The sequence below is a fragment of the Lepisma saccharinum genome, chromosome 11, assembly GCF_977018435.1.
Source record: "Lepisma saccharinum chromosome 11, izLepSacc3.1, whole genome shotgun sequence".
In the NCBI taxonomy this organism is placed as follows: domain Eukaryota; kingdom Metazoa; phylum Arthropoda; class Insecta; order Zygentoma; family Lepismatidae; genus Lepisma; species Lepisma saccharinum.
Genome location: NC_139239.1, coordinates 64,152,814 through 64,171,305, shown reverse-complemented (window position 1 = coordinate 64,171,305; position 18,492 = coordinate 64,152,814). Strand labels below are relative to the sequence as shown.

Sequence of the window (18,492 nt, the reverse complement as noted above, 5' to 3'; positions counted from 1 at the left end):
AGATCCAAAAATTCCAGATCCAGATCCGAAAGTTTTAGATCTGGATCTGGATCCAAAAGTTTCGGATCTGGATCCGGATCTGAATGTTCCGGATCTGGTTCCAGATCCGAAAGTTCCAGATCCAAAAATTCCAGATCTGGGTCCGAAAGTTTTGGATCTGGATCCAGATCCTAAAGTTCAGGTTATGAAAATCTGGAACCGGATCCGAGAGTTTTGTATCTCAATCCCATTATAATATTACCACACCTTAAAAGGTATTATGATCTTCAATTACATAGAAATTTTTCATTAGTTAGTCCTACAAGAATTTTTTTCAAGTGTTGTTCCTAAAATACTTTGCTACGCATCTGTAGGGAGACAAATTTATGGTAAATAAAAACTGAGGAGAGCAGTAAATAAAATGTTAGATCAGCGGTATATATTTACTTTCTTACTTTCCAAAGAAGTACATGTGGGATGGCTAAACAGATCCGGATCCGGAATTTTCGGATCTGGATTCAAAAGTACTGGATCCAGATCCGAAAGTTCTGGATCCAGATCTGAAAGTACTGGATCTGGATCTGAAAGTACTGGATCCAAATCCGAAAGTACTGGATCTGGATCTGAAAATTCCAGATCCACAGATCCAGATCCGAAAAATTTTAGGATCCGGAACCAACCGGATCCAGATTTTGGATCTGCCAGGATCCGGATCTGGCCATTCCTAGTACTTACCTGCAACAACTTCTGCTTTGGTGACCAACATTACCTGCAGATACGCGGCACAGCTATGGGTACCCATATGGCCCCCTCTTATGCCAACCTGTTCATGGGCAGGCTGGAACAGGAATTCCTTGACTCCCTACAACTGAAACCACTCCTCTGGCTAAGATTTATAGATGACATTTCCCTCCTCTGGACACATGGCGAACCCTCCCTCACTACATTCCTAAACCAATTGAACAACTTCGCTACCCTCAAATTCACCTGGTTCCACTCTAAAGACCAAGTGACCTTCCTAGATGTGGACATCCACATTGCAGGAGACCACTTGGAAACTTCCATACACATCAAACCAACCAACCACCTCCAGTATCTCCACTACTCCAGCCATCCCTTTTTCCCTAGCTCTCAGAGGCCAAAGCCTCAACTCATCCCCCTCATCCTGCCAAAACTACAACCTACGCCTGCACCAAGCACTAACCAACCATGGCTACACCTCCACCCTCATCAACATCACAAGAGCCACCTCCCACAACCGCAACCAAACAACCCAAAACCAATCCCCCTGCTCTGATCACCCAATACCACCCCCACATCACGAAAATCAGACATACCCTCCACTCCCTCCTCCCCATCCTGTACAGTGACCCCGACACCAGGGACATATTTCGTGATAAACCTAGGGTCGTCTTCCGTTGCCCCCCCCCTCCCAACCTCAAGAACATCTTGGTCCAAAACACTCCCACCCCTTCCACACCACTCCCAAACAAACCTAGGTGCAAGACCTGCCCCATACTCAAACATAATTATTGTTTGCTTGTAATTTTGTAATGTCATTAATTTCATCTATATTTTTACCTTTTTGTGCAGGCAACTGATGATGATGGAACTGGCCAGAGTACTGTGGTGCCTCTGAAAATTTCATTGTTGGACAGCAATGACAATCCTCCAGAATTCAGCCACTCTAGTTACAGGGCCGTAATAGATGAGGGAGCAAATAAATTTGAACCAAGGCTGAAAGTACAGGTAACTATAGTTGAAGCTACTTTATTGAGGAGCAAAGAATGGTGCAATTTGTTTAAAGTATGCATAATTCAGGTTTCAAATTATGAAAGCTAGATAAAATAATAAAGCTGACATGATCTACCTGTGTTGGGTCCAGAATTTGTGAATGTCATTTAAAACTTACCCAACTTGGAAGTGGTTTATTTTCATGTATACTGGCATTCTAAATTTTAAAATGTTAAATCTATTTAGTATCATAATGTACTTTTTAAATAAACAGTTAAATGTAAAACAATTGTGTAATTTTGAAATTGATTCAGAGTGTGTTATTCTACATTTGTGGGCCTTCATGTTTGATTTTGGAAGGAATGTGTGCTTTACATTGTATCTTTAAAATTGTAATTGAAAATCATTACATCAAAAATTTCCATAGCCCACACTATGTTATATAAAATGTCACCATAATGTAGCCATTTAAGAATTCGTTGGATTTTTGGCTGACCCCAGGGTAGCTATTTTCAGACTTTATTCTCAAATTGCTAGAGGCATGCATATTTCGTTTTTGGCGAAAACACGAAATGTGAAATACCACATTGTAATGTTAATTTTTCATGTTTCTGAAATGAGTGAAGTGCATTTTCCCACCCTGTTTTGTCATGAAATAATGCGAAATGAGCTGCAAAATGCGAAATAGACTCTTAAACACGAAATTTAGTTTGTTTATCGATGCGACACTTTCTGAAGTCAGAATTATCCCGTGAGTTATGCAGTTCATGGAAAATTAGTTAATTCTGCTGTAAATATTTGAGAAGCAAAAATAGACACATTTATACAGGAATAAACTTAATATTCTGGTTGACATAAATGTGCTTATAAGGGATATGTTTATTTTGTGTAGTAAGTGCAGTTTTTAAATCAAAGTTTGGATTATATTCATATTTTTAAAACCAAAATGTCATTTTATATACTGCTTTATCACCACTATAAAAGCGAAATTTTATTTTATTTACCGCTTTTGAACCCGAAATGTTGCTCTTTTATTTCCCAAAAATCTGGACAATGGCAAAAGCAAACCACAGTAAGATTCATGTGAATGCTACAGAAGAAATTCGAGTAGAGATTTTGAAATATCATTGCAGTTTTTTTGAAATGGTAGGAAATATCTTTGCCCTGGTATTGGCCAAAGGTCCAGCCAAGTCTTAAAATGAAACAAAGTAAGTATCTACAATATTTAAAATGTATAGAAAAACAAAGTTATTTGTATGTTTGTAGTGTTACATTTTTAACTCTAGAAGTAAAAAAATTCATGAACTTTTTCTTAAAACATCTTTTGTCTCCTGATAATCTTATAAGATTTTGTAAAGTACTTACTTCATCTTCTACATACTTTCTTTCAATTTTCTCTTTGCAGGCAAAAGATCCCGACAAAACTTCTGAAATTACTTACAGTTTTGTTGGAGGTAATATTAAAGAACTGTTCACTATTGATCCTCATTCTGGGGAAATTACAATATCTGACCCAAGTGGCCTTAATATGACCAATATCCCAAATGATCTTATTATTTTGACGGTTCAGGTGAGTAGTTATTTGTATCAAGTAGAGTTCATTTTGTGAATTCATCAATAAGTTCAGAAACAATCTAGTAAGATAGTCAAATTACCTTGTGAATTATAAAAGAGTAGGTTGTAGCCCTGTAGTAAAGCATAGAACTTTTTGACCCAACCCCAAATTCTTCAAAAAGAGGTATATACACATTATACAGGGTGATTCTAAAGGTATAGTACAAACGAAAACCACAGATACCTCCCATGAAATAGAGACGAAAGTTCCCCTTCCACTTTGCCAAGAGATGCCTCCGTGAGGAGGTAGACAATGCCGAAAACGTGTGAAAATGAACTTCACACCTCTGTACAGCCAGTACCAGTGAAGATAGAAAGGCGGAACAAACGAAGTCAAAAGGAACACCAAAGTCGCCCATTCGAAAAACACTAGGCGGCAGCTGCGCAACGCATGCGCATGGGGTTCCACAAAGGAAATAGGAGTGTCCCGCAAGACAAGTGAAGGGAAAGGGTAGCGATCGACATCGGTAGGGAGAAAAGAAGCTATGAAGCATGAAGTAACAATTGCACAGCGGGAAACAAACACCATGACTGAAGCAGTGCAGTCGAGAAAAGTAGTGCGGGGATTGCAGAACCACGGGAGGACGACGTAGGATGTAAAAACACACCGAGAATGCAAGCAAAGTGGTCCGTGACACTCGACAGGCAACAGACGCGTACATGGTTCGGGGCAGAAATGGCGGCGCTGGCGGTGCAGCGCAAGGGGAGTCCCCAAAACACAGTGGGGAGACACCGCAGCAAGAACAAAGCACGGTGCAACAAAAGAGAAAGAGGACCGGACGGGGAATGGTACCTGCCAAGGAGACAACAAGGACAACGAGGGATTCCCCATAGCAGCACCGAGGGGATGTCACACAGAGGTCGTGCGCCAGCAGGACAAACACAGCAACTACGGGCACAGGAGGTTATTGCTAATGAAAGGTGCACGTACAGATAGGACCACATACCCCGTACTGACGTTGTAACAAACGTCGTGATGGGGCCCAATCAGCCTCTTAGAAATGAAGCCGGAGGCACATCGCTGGGTGGGAGCAGGCGAAAGGGTGCTGGAGTGTCGTACGGACCCCACCACTCTGTACGGTGGACGACACTAATGGACGAGGTCGGAATGTTTCCATCCCGATCACCAGGTCCATCGTTCCCAGACCTGATGCGGCTGCTTGCTTCCGAGCGCAACCCCAGCCGAACAACTCGAGTCCCTCCTCGGCCGCAGCCTTCTGCTCCGAAACTAAGCATGGTCTCACACTGCCGCGTGGGTGTGAGACCGGGCCGAGCAAGGCTGGACAGATAAACTGCGTGGGGCAATCGTGTAATGAAGCTACGTGGGGGTATGCACGTCTGTTCAACTGCTGGGTTATCCCACATTGGTGTACACAAACACCACACGATCGTACGTAGTGCTCCCCGTCGGCTCGAGCAAGACGGACGAAGTACGTGTTGTGGGTGAATGGAGCAAGAATGAAGCACTCTACATGTGTTCCACGATGACAAGGCCCCAGAGTACATGGCCCCACCTGACGGCAGTGGTCAGGTAGTGAAGAGCACAGGCACGGGTGGCTCAGGAATGTCAGCTGATTGTACCACAGCGCCGTGCGGACGTGTGGGCTGATTGGAAGTGCAGCGTCAGGGAGCGTGTCAGTGAAAGAGCCGGTGCGGTGGTGGTGTGCTTGACGTACGACAATTGAGTACGTTGTTTCGAAGCCGTTGTGACCAGTGTGTGTGTGTGTGCCACCTGTCCACTGCAGTACAGTATTCCATAATTGGCACTATCCTCACCGTACCATGAAACGCTACACATTTGTAGAACTGAGGGACATGCATTTTGTCTACGGCCTTGCAAATGGCACACCGTCCACTAGCACCCGTAGCATTGCACGTGCAGTGGGAGTATCACAGTCGACAGTGTGGCGTGTCCTTCATGATGATCTGCTGTATCCCTATCATCCACAGCGAGTCCACGCATTGCAGGCTGGGGATTACCCATGACGTGTGGAATTCTGTCAACGACTGTTGCAGTTTTGTACCGACGATCCCCATTTTTTGCGCCATGTGCTTTTCACGGATGAGGCAACATTCACCCATGAGGGCATCTTCAATTGCCAAAACAGCCATGTGTGGGATTATGAAAATCCACATGCAGCAGTCGAGGTGCACCATCAGACCCAGTTTGCAGTGAATATCTGGGCAGGTATCATCGATGAACAGATTATCGGTCCATACCTGCTGCCACCACGTTTAAATGGCTGCCTCTATCGCACCTTTCTTGCATCAGTCCTTCCAGAGCTGCTAGAAGATGTACCCCTCAATGTGCGACATCGTATGTGGTTTCAATTGGATGGAGCGCCTGCACATTTTGATGGCACAGTGCGAACCCTTTTGCACTGTACCTACCCACAGCGCTGGATCGGCAGAGAGGGCCCCGTCCCCTGGCTCGCCCGTTCACCTGACCTCACACCAATGGATTTCTTCTTGTGGGGCCATGTGAAAACACTCGTCTACGAGACCCCGGTGCCTGACAAGGAAATATTGGTAGCGCGGATACTTGCAGCATCGGCCGAGGTGTGTACCATGCCAGGGATATTTGATAGGGTTCGCCAGAATTTCCTGCGACGCTGCAATGCCTGCATTGAATGTGGTGGTCGTCAATTTGAGCAACTTTTGTAACAATGTCAGTCCGGGGTACGACTATGTACTACGTACTATTCCTATCTGTAAGTGCAGCTTTGTGTGGCAATAAACCTCCTGTGCCCGTAGTTGCTGTGTTTGTCCTGCTGGCGCACGACCTCTGTGTGACATCCCCTCGGTGCTGCTACGGGGAATCCCTCGTCCCGCATTTGTTGTCTCCTTGACAGGTACCATTCCCCATCCGGTCCTCTTTCTCTTTTGTTGCACCGTGCTTTGTTCTTGCTGCGGTGTCTCCCCACTGTGTTTGGGGACTCCCCACATCCTGCATGTGTTTGTTTCCCGCTGTGCAATTGTTACTTCATGCTTCATTGCTTCTTTTGTCCCTACCATTGTCGATCGCTACCCTTTCCCTTCACTTGTCTTTCGGGACACTCCTATTTCCTTTGTGGAACCCCATGCGCATGCGTTGCGCAGCTGTCGCCTAGTGTTTTTCGGATGGGCGACTTTGGTGTTCCTTTTGACTTCGTTTGTTCCGCCTTTCTGTCTTCACTGGTACTGGCTGTACAGAGGTGTGAAGTTCATTTTCACACGTTTTCGGCGTTGTCTAGCTCCTCACGGAGGCATCTCTCGGCAAAGTGGAAGGGGAACTTTCGTCTCTATTTCATGGGAGGTATCTGTGGTTTTCGTTTGTACTATACCTTTAGAATCACCCTGTATATATAAAATATCGTTCACCTCATGCTTTCTCATTCTGGGTTTCACTATTGAATTGAGAATCAGCAGACAAAATCCTATATAAAATATATTCCACTCTTGTTTGCCTACATATATAAGGGTCATTCCACGTCAAATCGACCAGAGCCTCCAGGTCATGGTTTTTTTTTATTTGGATGAAATTTGGCATGAAGATTAAATCATGTCTGGAAGGCCTATATTCCAAATATTAGGTCCCTCTGAGAAATAGTTCTAGAGTTATAGCCTGTGGAAGAAGGTGATGTGCAACAGAAAATGTGATCCAAATATGAGAAATGAGCCTCAGAGCTAAATTCAGGACTCAATAACTATGGAACTATTAATCATAGCCTAGCGATATTTACACGCCAAAAATTAATATCACCTTCCTGGTTGGATTACAATTGTAACAGCAGGCACACAAAATATGCATTTTTTGACACGTGAGGCTTTTTAAGGCATATTTTGAGGTATTTTATTTGCTAACGTAAACAAGATGAGGGTATTTTGATGCAATACCCGTGTTCCTTGGTAAGAGGTTTGTTTGGTGTGTAAATATCACTAGGCTGTGATCAATAGTTCCAAAGTTATTGAGTTAGCTCTGAGGCTCATTTCTCATATTTGGATCACATTTTCTGTTGCGCACCACCTTCTTCCACAGGCTATAACTGCAGAACCATTTCTCGGAGGAACCTAATATTTGGAATATAGGCCTTCCAGACATGATTGAACCTTCATGCCAAATTTCATCCAAATCAAGAAATCATGACCTGGAAACTTTTCTGAAATTGTTCGATTTGACATGGAATGACCCATAAGATTGTTGAATTTATTTATTAAACACATTCTTAAAGGTATCAACTAAGTATTTTCTGTAAAGCTTTCTGAACTCACTATAAAATATGACCCCTCACCATTATTTGGAGATGTTCTGGAGAGAACTGGAATTTAGAGTTTTCATAATAGTAACACATATTTTCATAGTATTTTGCTTAATGCACTCCACAAATTTTTACAAGTCTTCTACCTCTTTTGTGGTTTTGAAGTAGGGATCAAATATGGTTGTGATATTTGTCACAGTACATAGATATCGCAAAACTGGAATAAAAAATTTAGTTTTATATGCATTGTAACTGTGTTCAAAGTGCATAGCATATTAGATTCATTTATATTAAGACTATTCTGATAATGATTTTCTTTCATGGCAAAACTTTCATAACTAATTTGACTGATATATGAATCTCCAGAGTAAATGCAATTAACTAGATGATTCCGATGCATTTTGCCAAGAAGGAATTATGCATTTAGAGAAATTAATTTTTTAAATCAGCATACACGAGTTTCACCTTAAAGCACATAAAAATAGTAACAAAATAGAAGAATTGTGCGCTCCATTACAATCTAGTAGTAGTAGTAGTGGCATAACTGTAAAGTTATCAACAGTTTTATTTATAAATCAATATGCCACTTGTGGCTGATGATCAAAATGTTCTGATGTAACAGAATGTAATAAAAACCCGTAATTCATGTTTTCTCTTTTACATATTGATTATTGTCTGAATTTCAGGCAAATGATGGTACATTCAGCAGTACTGCAAGTGTTAAGATATCTGTCCGTGATGTGAACAATAATCACCCTGTTTTTGAAAAGGAAAGCTATGTAGCATCTGTTAAAGAAGACACTCCACTTGGTGAGTTCAAATTAACTTCCATTTTACAAATAAATGTGTCATACTTGTTCATGTTCTTACATTCCAACTAGATGTTAAATATCTACATGTACATGTCGATTGTTTGTTTGTATTTTGGTATTTACTAGCATGTCTTTCAATATTAAGATGTGAGTTAACTTGATTTAAATAATACATTCATAAAATATAATTATATGAATACATTTGAAATCTACCATTTGCAAAAGTATGGACGTCCACAGGATTTTTCAGGGAGGAGCAAACACATTTTTTCTCAAAACAATACTGCACTTTCAAAAAAAATATTGCTTCAGATTGAAGTTTTTGTTTTCCTGTAATGACCTGCACCAGTCTTATGTGTAATTAACAGAAATTACAGTGACTAACATTCATTCCACCCATTTTTAGTGATTTCCAATGGTTCTAACCACTCGTTTGAAGTTAATTTTCTTTGATCTCTAATTTTTGGGAATGGTAACTCTTAATAAGCATGCAAGTCCGCCAACAATAACACACATTCAAGATGGACCAGTATGATTAACCCCAATAGTGATAAAGTACTGATGTAAAATTTACCAATACAGATGACTGACATTATGCTGAGCCTGTATAAAGTTGTAAATATTATATGAAGGACCTAATTTATTAATTAATGCTATGTAATAGTTTTGTCACAGAGTTGTATCAATCCAAACATATAATTCAGTAATAAAGTGGCAGAATTATGCACTAGGTCACAAGCTATTTATGTTTGGATAGAATCTTGTTCAATTATTTTATAAGTTCCAATTTTTTTTTTTTTAATAACTTGTAAAACCAAAATTTAAACCAAAAATGCATTAGCCCTAGCTAAAATATGGTAAAATTCTTGACATTTTTAACCAATATATATCCAATGTTTTGATCTAACAGAAGTATTTCTTATTATTTTCTTTTGTAGCAACAATCGTTGACCAAACAGCAGCAACAGATGCAGATAGTGGTGCAAATGCCCAAATAACATACAGGATACAGAAAGGAGCATTTGATGATTTTTTGATAGAAGAAGAGACAGGCATTGTAAGGGTTGCAAGCAAATTGGATTATGACAGGCGGAAGACTTACACCATTGAAATCATTGCTGTTGATGGAGGTTTGTTTCATTCTAAACCTGTATTGCATCCTTTCCAAAGATAAAGTGACGCTCACTGTTCATACATAGTCCTTGATATGTGCTCCTTCATGTAAATTTAAGTCTGGTTTCATTGTTGTCATATCATTCTCAAACATTATATATATCTCAAGAGTAATTAACAAATTTGTATAAAGTGTCTTGTTATCCAACAAGATAATATTATCAATCGTGAACACAATCTATGAATTAATATTAATAGTTTCTTCATAATTTTGAGAATGAATGTTATCTACTGTTTACTATTTTATTAGAGACATACCAATATGATTTTTTTCAATATCCATTATTCTTTTACATAAAGAGGCAGATTAATTAAATCTATGATTACATCACAGATAATGTTGTCAAATATAGAATAACTGCATGCACCCTCCTTCAGTTTAACTTCAGTTAATTATTTCTTCTTTGAAGAAAATACGACACATGCTTGGAGACATGTTAAATACTAAGTTTCAGTATAAACTTTATGGATTTGATAAATTGTAAAATTCTAAATGGTATGGACTTGCTGCTCAATTTTAAAAAATAGTATTCAAAATCACAGCCAAATTTTTCATAGGAAATGGGAAATGTGACTTTGTTGTTGTTATTTGTTAGTCCCTATATTCATTGTTATGCATCTGGAACAATGAGAATGGGTATATATTCCTAAAGTTGTCTCCCCCCCCTCTTTTCCCTTGCAAGAGAGTAATATCTCATAGTACTAACACAATAAATATGTTAGGCCTTTCTCACTTTCTCTGCTTTCATGGTATGGTGCTTAAGTCTACACATTTTCGATATTTTGTCATTGGCAGTTTTGATTGTTTACACCAGTACTTAAGTTATGATTTGCTATTTCAGGTACACCAATTCTCACAGGTACAACTACCCTCACAGTGAGCATTCTTAACAGCAATGATAAGACTCCTTATTTTGTGCCATCCACGCAAAGAGCGGAGGTAAGTCAAAATTTGTACTAAAGTACAAAGTAAAATCAGTAATTATATTGAAAGGCAATGCCATAACAATGGCAATGTATACTGGTTCCATGCTGTAAGATAACTGTTGGCTTACTTGGTAATGATGTGTCAGGATGCATGGTTATGGCTCAACACGACACTGGGCTTTGAAATGATGATAAACTGGCACTCTTACTGCTTCCCACCAAATCTAAAAAAGCTGGTCTGCATGGAAAAGTCGTTAGAGTGATGCACTGTGATGCCAGAGGTCCTGGGTAAGACATTTATGTATTTGTCACATTGTCCATTTCATCACCATCTTCATGATTAACCCCCTACCCAAAATAAAAAGTGGTGTAAACTAATCCAAATAAAAACACTAACAATTTAAAGTTGTTCAGAATATTTATTTTGTAAGTGTGGTGTATGGTGGGTGTTGCATACTTTGTATGTTACAAACAAAATATACAAATACATTAAAATTATTGCAGTCAAGGGCATGTGGGACAGTCTCTGTCTGGCTTTTCCCTCCGAGTCAGTGTTGCCAACTTAGCTCTCTTGGAACCAGATCTGGCTCTTTCGTGCACTTGTTTGACTGTGAACTGGGATGCCCACCCCCATGCTTCACTATGATACCATCACTGGTTCCGGCCCACATAGACCAACTTTTGCCATGATTATACATTTTGCACGTGACATTGGCTGCATTGCCCCACCCCCTCTTATATCCCCAGCTACTTTTTTTTATAGTGCCGTGTTGACGTGTAATTGGCATGATATTGTTTTCAGGGAATCCTTTATTTTCGATTTCATATGACCATGAGATGGGCAATGTTGCCAGATCTAGATGGTGAAAACTAAGAGTAAATTGTCATCAATTTAGAGTTAACGATAATAGCAGCACCCCAACCCTTTGACAACTAACATTACTTTAGGAAGCACTTCGTAAATCTAGCTCCTTTAACCCTTAGTACGCCGCGCGGTCTGACGAAAGTAAGCCCAGTGTCGCCGAGGCTTTGAGCGGGAAATTTGAATTCGTATACATAATGGAGAAAAATCGTAATAACTCTGGCACTATGGGACCAATCTACTTCGGATAACTTTTTTGTTTTGCAGGCAATACATCGGTGCATGCAACCATGTAAAATTTGGATGCCCCAACCGTAGGGGGGTTACGGGCAGGGGCTGCATCCCCCGAATTTCAATGAAAAAACATAAAAATGTGGAGTTTTCCCCCTCTTCTCCAGCTACTTTGGGGAGAAAACCGGAACTTTTGCTTTTTTTTTCAAAGAATAGACCTTCCGCAACAGAATGAAACTTGATTCATGTTCGTGGGTACAATACAATTTGAATAATAAAGGCAAAACTTAAAACTCGATCGAATTTTAGCCAATTTGCATATTATTCATAAAATTGTTATAACTGACACCATGGGACCAATCTACTTCGGATAACTTTTGTTTTGCAGGCAGAAGATCAGTGCATGCAACCATGTAAAATTTGGATGCCCCAACCATGGGGGGGGGGTTACGGGCGGGGGCTGCATCCCCCGAATTTCAATGAAAAAATCATAAAAATGTGGACTTTGCCCCCTCTTCTCCAGCTACTTTGGGGAGAAAACCCGAACTTTTGCTTTTTTTCGTTCGTACTTGCATCTTGTGTAGCTACTGTGAATCTTTCTTCCCTGTTGACTCGGCTCTTTGTGGAAATATGTCCGGAAGGAAAGGATTGTGCGTTAGGGAAATCGATGAGCTGTTATATGATACGAACTGTTTTATGGTGAGGCCTTTCCTAACAGAGGAGGGAAGGGAGCCTTTGCAATCGTTTGTTTTGTCTATACTTCTGGATAGACGCACGCTTTAGACTCATGCTTCTGGCCTCTGGCTATCGTCAAGCTTCATTGCATTTCTAACAGAGAGGCGACAGAAAGCTGACACCTGCCAAACCTCATCCAATCCCCTCTCTCCTTGCCCCCCCCCCCCCGCCACTACTTCAGCTGGATCACCAGAAAGAAGAATGTGTGCCTTATCAGTACTAAATCACAGCGTTGAAAGCTTGGAGGAAAACAGCATCGTAAATACCAAGCATTTATTGTGTCTGTCAACTGAAGAGCGAACACATGTTTGGGTGAGCCCAAACACGTGACATATTCCGAGAAAGGAGGGGGGGGAATTTGAAATTTTCGAAACAAGATTGCAAAACAAGTTCCCGAACAAACTGTCAGTGTTTCAACCTCAATATACAAATATAAGTGTGGCAAACCCTCGATAATTGTATTTAAAGCTGTTTGTAACATATGTGTTACAGCGGCTACAAGGGACATACTTTTTTTGTAACATATGTGTTACGGCGGCGAACTAAGGGTTAAAGTCAGTTTTAACTCGATTTAAGGTGAAAGTTAGCTATTTTATATGCACCATGCAACACTGCCAGGAGGCAAGGAGAAATGCATTGGGCATATGGGAGTATTATTTGATTTGTTGTCTAGGGAATATCAAACTTCCGATGGAATAGAAAGTGATATCAACAGGAAGAGGGCAGTTTGAAGAAGTGATTGCCTAGCAGAAAAGTCAAAACTTCCATTTGATTAGCCGTAACTTGATGTTGAAGTTGATTCTCCATAAGGAATACATGGGATTCTGAAAATTCGTATTCTTCATATTTTTCAAATATCGTATCCAGCTTAATAACCAACATAAAAAAAAAAAAAAAAACGCTTCCACTTGCAACATGGAGAGAAATTCATACTCTTGATACGCCCAGGTTTTTTTTAGTAGTAGTGCCCATTCGGGCGATATTGAAACAAAATGCACACATGGTGCATAACTGTAACTCCTCACCTTAAGTAAAAAACTTGTTTTGAACAGTAATACATATGTATGTACTACTATATAAATCCTATGTATATTTGAATATTTGTGTGTGAGAAAGCATCTGTGTATGTATGTATAATGTGCACATTATGTGTAATATGATTATTCTACCTTCTCTAATTGGAGATTTATGTCTGTTTATGGTAAATACATAAAAATATATGTATTTCATTGCAACTGTACCACACCAAACTACCAATGTTTTGTTTTAAAATGTTCATGGTTTCACACATAATTAAAATAGCTATTATTAAGCAAGAACTCCACTTTTGCCATTCAGCTTCAACACAAAATCAGTGAAAATTGCATTTTTGTCCAATTTTCAGGATATTTAGACCATTTAAAATTGTCGCATATTTTGAGAGAGAACCAAGCTTCATCAAAGTATCAGACAAGAATAGTGGTGATTAAGTTTGAACTGATAACCTCTGAATCTGATACTGATACATAAGTATCACTAATCACTGACTGAGTCCTATTTTGAATTTTTTCTGGTTCTCTGCAGTCTTCAAGCATAGTCACAGACACTTCTGGGTTGTAAGGATACCATTGACTTTCAATAGGACTATTGTCTGTGACTGTGTACATTGCCTGGATATTTGTAATAAGAACTAGACTTAGGATGTTATAAAACTATTACTGATATCTAGACAACTGTAAATACAAATTCTTTTTATTTCTCTCTGTAAGAAATTCCAAACAGATCTAAATATTATAGAAATTTGAATATCGACATAATTTTTTTGAGGGAGAGATTCTGGAGGAGGCATGTATGTAGCATAGATTAGCTGTTAACAATCAGTCTGCTTTTTTTCCCATTGCATATCACTAGACTGCTCTTTGCAGCTTTGTTTCTGATTACAAGTACACATTATTTGTAATGTTGCTGGGAAATACTTATTTTTATTATTATTATAGTTGAAAGAATCTGCTTACAAAACTCACTGAAATTAGTGAGCATAGCATTCATATTCTCAGGCCTATTGGAGGTAGGAAGTCAGACAAGATTTATGTCCAAGATGGTGAATATAGCCAGGACAAGGGTATACCTTTGTCATTATTCTTCATCCATTTCATTTCATCTCCAAAGTTGCGAATAAACCCATCTTAAATAACTATACCAAATGTTACCTTGAAATTGTAGGATATTTGAATAGTTCATTTGTTATGAGAAATGTGACTATTGTTACAAAGTCACAACAAAATCATTAGTAACCTATACATAGTAATAATGAAATAAACTTTTACTTGCAGGTGTCTGAGGATGCTGCCCCTGGAGAAGTATTCTATACCCTTGAGGCCAAAGATCCTGATGTTAACTCATCTGATTCTTTGACATTTTCTGTAATGGAACCCATCACAGCAATTGACAAAAATGGAAAACAAGTTTCAGGAAATGAGGTGTTTAAGGTACTTCTACTACTAATTTGTACTTTTTCTTCAGTAAAATATGAGAATTAAATTAAATAATTAATAAGTATATGTAATATTACATTAAATCATTATTTTTCTTGTTATGAAAGTTGAATAATTCTGATGTGTCGAATGGTTTATTTTCTTTCAAAATATTTCCCTTTGTATCCTATAAGGATCCCTAGAAACTGCTTTTCTGCTTTATAGTTAATTTTTTCCCCACATTTGTACATAATTATAATTTTTTAATTCCAGACATTCTTCAAAATTGATGCCAATTCTGGTGAGGTGTCTGTTGCCCGATCTCTTCAAAGGGAGGTGGCTGCGATTGTTAGACTGACTGTTAAAGTTACTGATATTAGCGCTTCCACCCCACAAGAAGGAAAAGGTAATTAATTCATTATTTGTGTTATCCTGAATTCATATTCCTTTATACCAGTTCTTAATTATAACTTATGTGCTTTAATAAGAGTGTATTATGAATTGATCATTATGAAAATTTCAGACTAGAATTATTTTTCAATTAACTGTTATTAGAGTCTAAAGATTTGCATTCTTCTAGGATATCTTGTTCATGAAACAGTGCAAAATTTGTTGTCGTTAGTATATTTTGTAGTATCATACTGATGAACAGGATGCCCATCACATCAGTTATAGTCAGTGGTATCTTGCAGCTATTATGACAGGTAGTGCCAACCAGAGTAATATAACACAATAAAATCCCACCAAGCATACATTATAGAAATCTATTCATTGATTGATTTATTTGGTATTTTAAGTCCATTTTATGCACAGTAAGACTAATCGGGACTGGACCTACAGTTGAAAGTGGGATCTGAACCACTATGTGCCTCCATTAAGTATCAAGCTCGGGACACCTTGATTACAATGCAATGACACTACCACTGCACCATCGAGGAGACCTCCATTCAATGAGTTAGTGTAAGTGCAATATTTTCAAATTGTATTTAGTGGAAATCAAAATACATTGAGTTCGATTTAGGTGATTTGTCAATTTATTGTATCTGATTAGAACTGTAATAGAACTTTTAGTGCTCAACAAACGATCCTACCACCACCAAACGTTCTTTGTTAAAATTCCAGCCTTGGTACGAGTGTAGCTTTGTGTTTCTTTCTACATCTGCCCGCCCCTTTGGTGGAGAGGTTAGCACATCATGCTATGACGCTATGGGTCCCAGGTTCGAATCTTGGCCTGGCCTGGGCCTGTGAGTGTTCATTCATCATATCATCACTCATCCCCATCTTCGTAACTTAGCCAAAAGTGGCACCAAAGGCGAAGTAAAATAAAGCAAATCAATCAATCATTTCTACATCAGTTTCATCTTATAAATTTCATTACACCAATTTCATCTGATTTTCTGATCAACCATTCCTATTGTCACACTTAGTACAGGCAGAAAAGAAGTGAGCAAGATACAAGGTATAAGATCCTTTCTTGAATCAAATTATATATTATAATTGGTCAGTATTTATATTGAATAAATAACTAGTTCCATCTTACCATTTGATTGGAACACTGGGGAAATTTGTTCAAAATTGTAACAGTACCTATTTGTAAAAGAATCATGATTTTTGTCTAGCATGGTAAAATGGTAATACATAATAGATACTTCATTTTACAAGTGTATTTTGTAGTAAAATATATTTCAATATTATATGTTCTAAGTTGAGTGTGAGTGTTTGTTTTAAGTCTCGTTTATGCACATATAGGCTAATCAAGAATAGATCTAGAATTTAAAGTGAGATCTGAACCACTTTGTGCCTCCACCAGGTATTGAACCTGGGATCCCGTGATTACAAGATGTTCATTATGTTACCAGTGTTCCAAGTTGAAATGTCTTTTTTAAACATTTGTTGTATACACACCTATGATTTGCAAAATATCCTGTATGTTACCAATTAGCAAAAGAACAACCAAGAAATGATATTGTTTACAGGTACATTGGTTGTGACAATTATTGATGTGAATGATTTTCCACCAACATTCGGGAAACCATGGACACCAGAAAACCCACATTTCACCACCGAGTTGTTAGAGGAGCAACCTGTCGGTACCATAGTCGGAACATACACAGCATCGGACATGGATTCAAACATTGCATATTATGCCTTGGAACCAGAAAGTGATACGTTTGAAATAAATAATGCAACAGGTATTAATTTTAATCTTACTAATGGAAAGTAGGACTAAGTCAGAACTAATACTAAAGTGACAGTATTAATTATTGTAAGTGGTATTGGGCAGTATCAGTTTGAGTTTAGCAAGTGATGCCAGCCAGTAACAAACTGGATAAGTTATGAGGTACATGATTGTGATTATTGAATAAATTAATATAAATATTTTGTGCAAAACAAAGAGGAAAAATAGAGGGTGAGAGAGTTGTAATTGTAAATACAAGGCTCATTCAATATATAACCAGAAATATGTTGTAACAAATATTTATTACAAGCACCAAAAGAACTACAGCACTATGTTTCGACATAGTCCCCTCCCCCTAGTTCAATGCACCTATGCCAGCTCTTGATAAGGGCACTGATTCCACAGGAAAATAATTATTTTGGACGTGTGCGTAACCACTCATGTACCGCTGACTGGACTTCGTCGTCATTCTGGAACCTTGATCCACTTAGTGCATCTTTCAGTGGGCCAAAGGTGTGGAAATCGGAAGGTGCAAGATCGGGTGAATATGGAGGGTGGGTTAAGCACTCAAACTTTAGGTCCTCGATGGTAGACAATGTGACATTGGCAGTGTGTGGTCTCGCACTGTCATGGAGCAAAAGCACACTAGTGGACACCAGACCATGTCGTCTCTGCAGAATGGCTGGTTTCAGTTTGGAGTAGGTGGTACTGTTTATATTATGACCTCTGGGCATGTAAAGTTCAAGAATTGTCCTCTTGTGGTCCCAAAACAAAGTTAACATAACCTTTCCGGCACTCTGTTGAGCACGAACCTTCTTCGGTCTGTGAGACAAAGGATGTTGCCATTCTATTGTTGTCCTCTTACGTTCAGGTTCATAGAAATGGACCCAACTTTCATCTCCAGTGACAATACAATGAAGAAATGCCTCACTGTCAGCTTCATAATGGCGCAAAAGTTCCCTGCACACATCAACATGTCTCTCCTTCATTTCTGGTGTCAACCGTTTTGGAACCCACCTCGCACACACTTTCCTGAACCTTAGTATGCAGGGTGGCTACTCATCGGGAATTCCAGGAATTCTGCATGAATTATTGGCTCTGGGAATTATGCGTGTTCTGCTTAAATTTTTCTTCATAGACGTGAAAAAATTGCAACTTTTATTGATCCAAATCCCACTGAATTTATACACATTCATAAATGCCCTGAGGAAAGTTTTTCACAGTTTAGCCTTTATTTTTATCTAGGAAGGAAAATAAAGCTGCTTGGAAAATAAAACAGAATTCTCTCATTCCGTTTGCTTTGTTAATATCCTTTGCAGACAGACGGAAGGTTATTGCAAGATAAGATATCTTGAATGAAATTCTTATACAGGGAGGTCACAAAATGGGCATACCCCTCCCCCCTTTTGTTTCCAATACTATAGTGGTTGTTGTTGTTATAGCGATGTGATCACGTACCTGATAGTTCACTTGTCCAGGACATCGGTATGGAGACCATCATGATTGTAGCACATCTGAATTCTGCACCATGTCCTGGCAGATGTTTTGCAGAGAT

At 38.9% G+C, this 18,492-nt stretch overlaps 1 protein-coding gene across 1 annotated transcript in view; it reads left to right on the top strand.

The window, feature by feature from the left end:
- The window catches only part of Cad87A (cadherin 87A), an 811,032-nt gene that overhangs the window by 751,370 nt on the left and 41,170 nt on the right, over nucleotides 1–18,492 (top strand). The window contains exons 14-21 of the mRNA XM_083131271.1: nucleotides 1,573–1,728; nucleotides 3,119–3,283; nucleotides 8,252–8,375; nucleotides 9,316–9,507; nucleotides 10,393–10,490; nucleotides 14,618–14,773; nucleotides 15,032–15,164; nucleotides 16,735–16,950. Of these exons, the coding sequence (XP_082987397.1) occupies nucleotides 1,573–1,728; nucleotides 3,119–3,283; nucleotides 8,252–8,375; nucleotides 9,316–9,507; nucleotides 10,393–10,490; nucleotides 14,618–14,773; nucleotides 15,032–15,164; nucleotides 16,735–16,950 (1,240 nt within the window). The remainder of the gene's footprint in view (nucleotides 1–1,572; nucleotides 1,729–3,118; nucleotides 3,284–8,251; nucleotides 8,376–9,315; nucleotides 9,508–10,392; nucleotides 10,491–14,617; nucleotides 14,774–15,031; nucleotides 15,165–16,734; nucleotides 16,951–18,492) is intronic.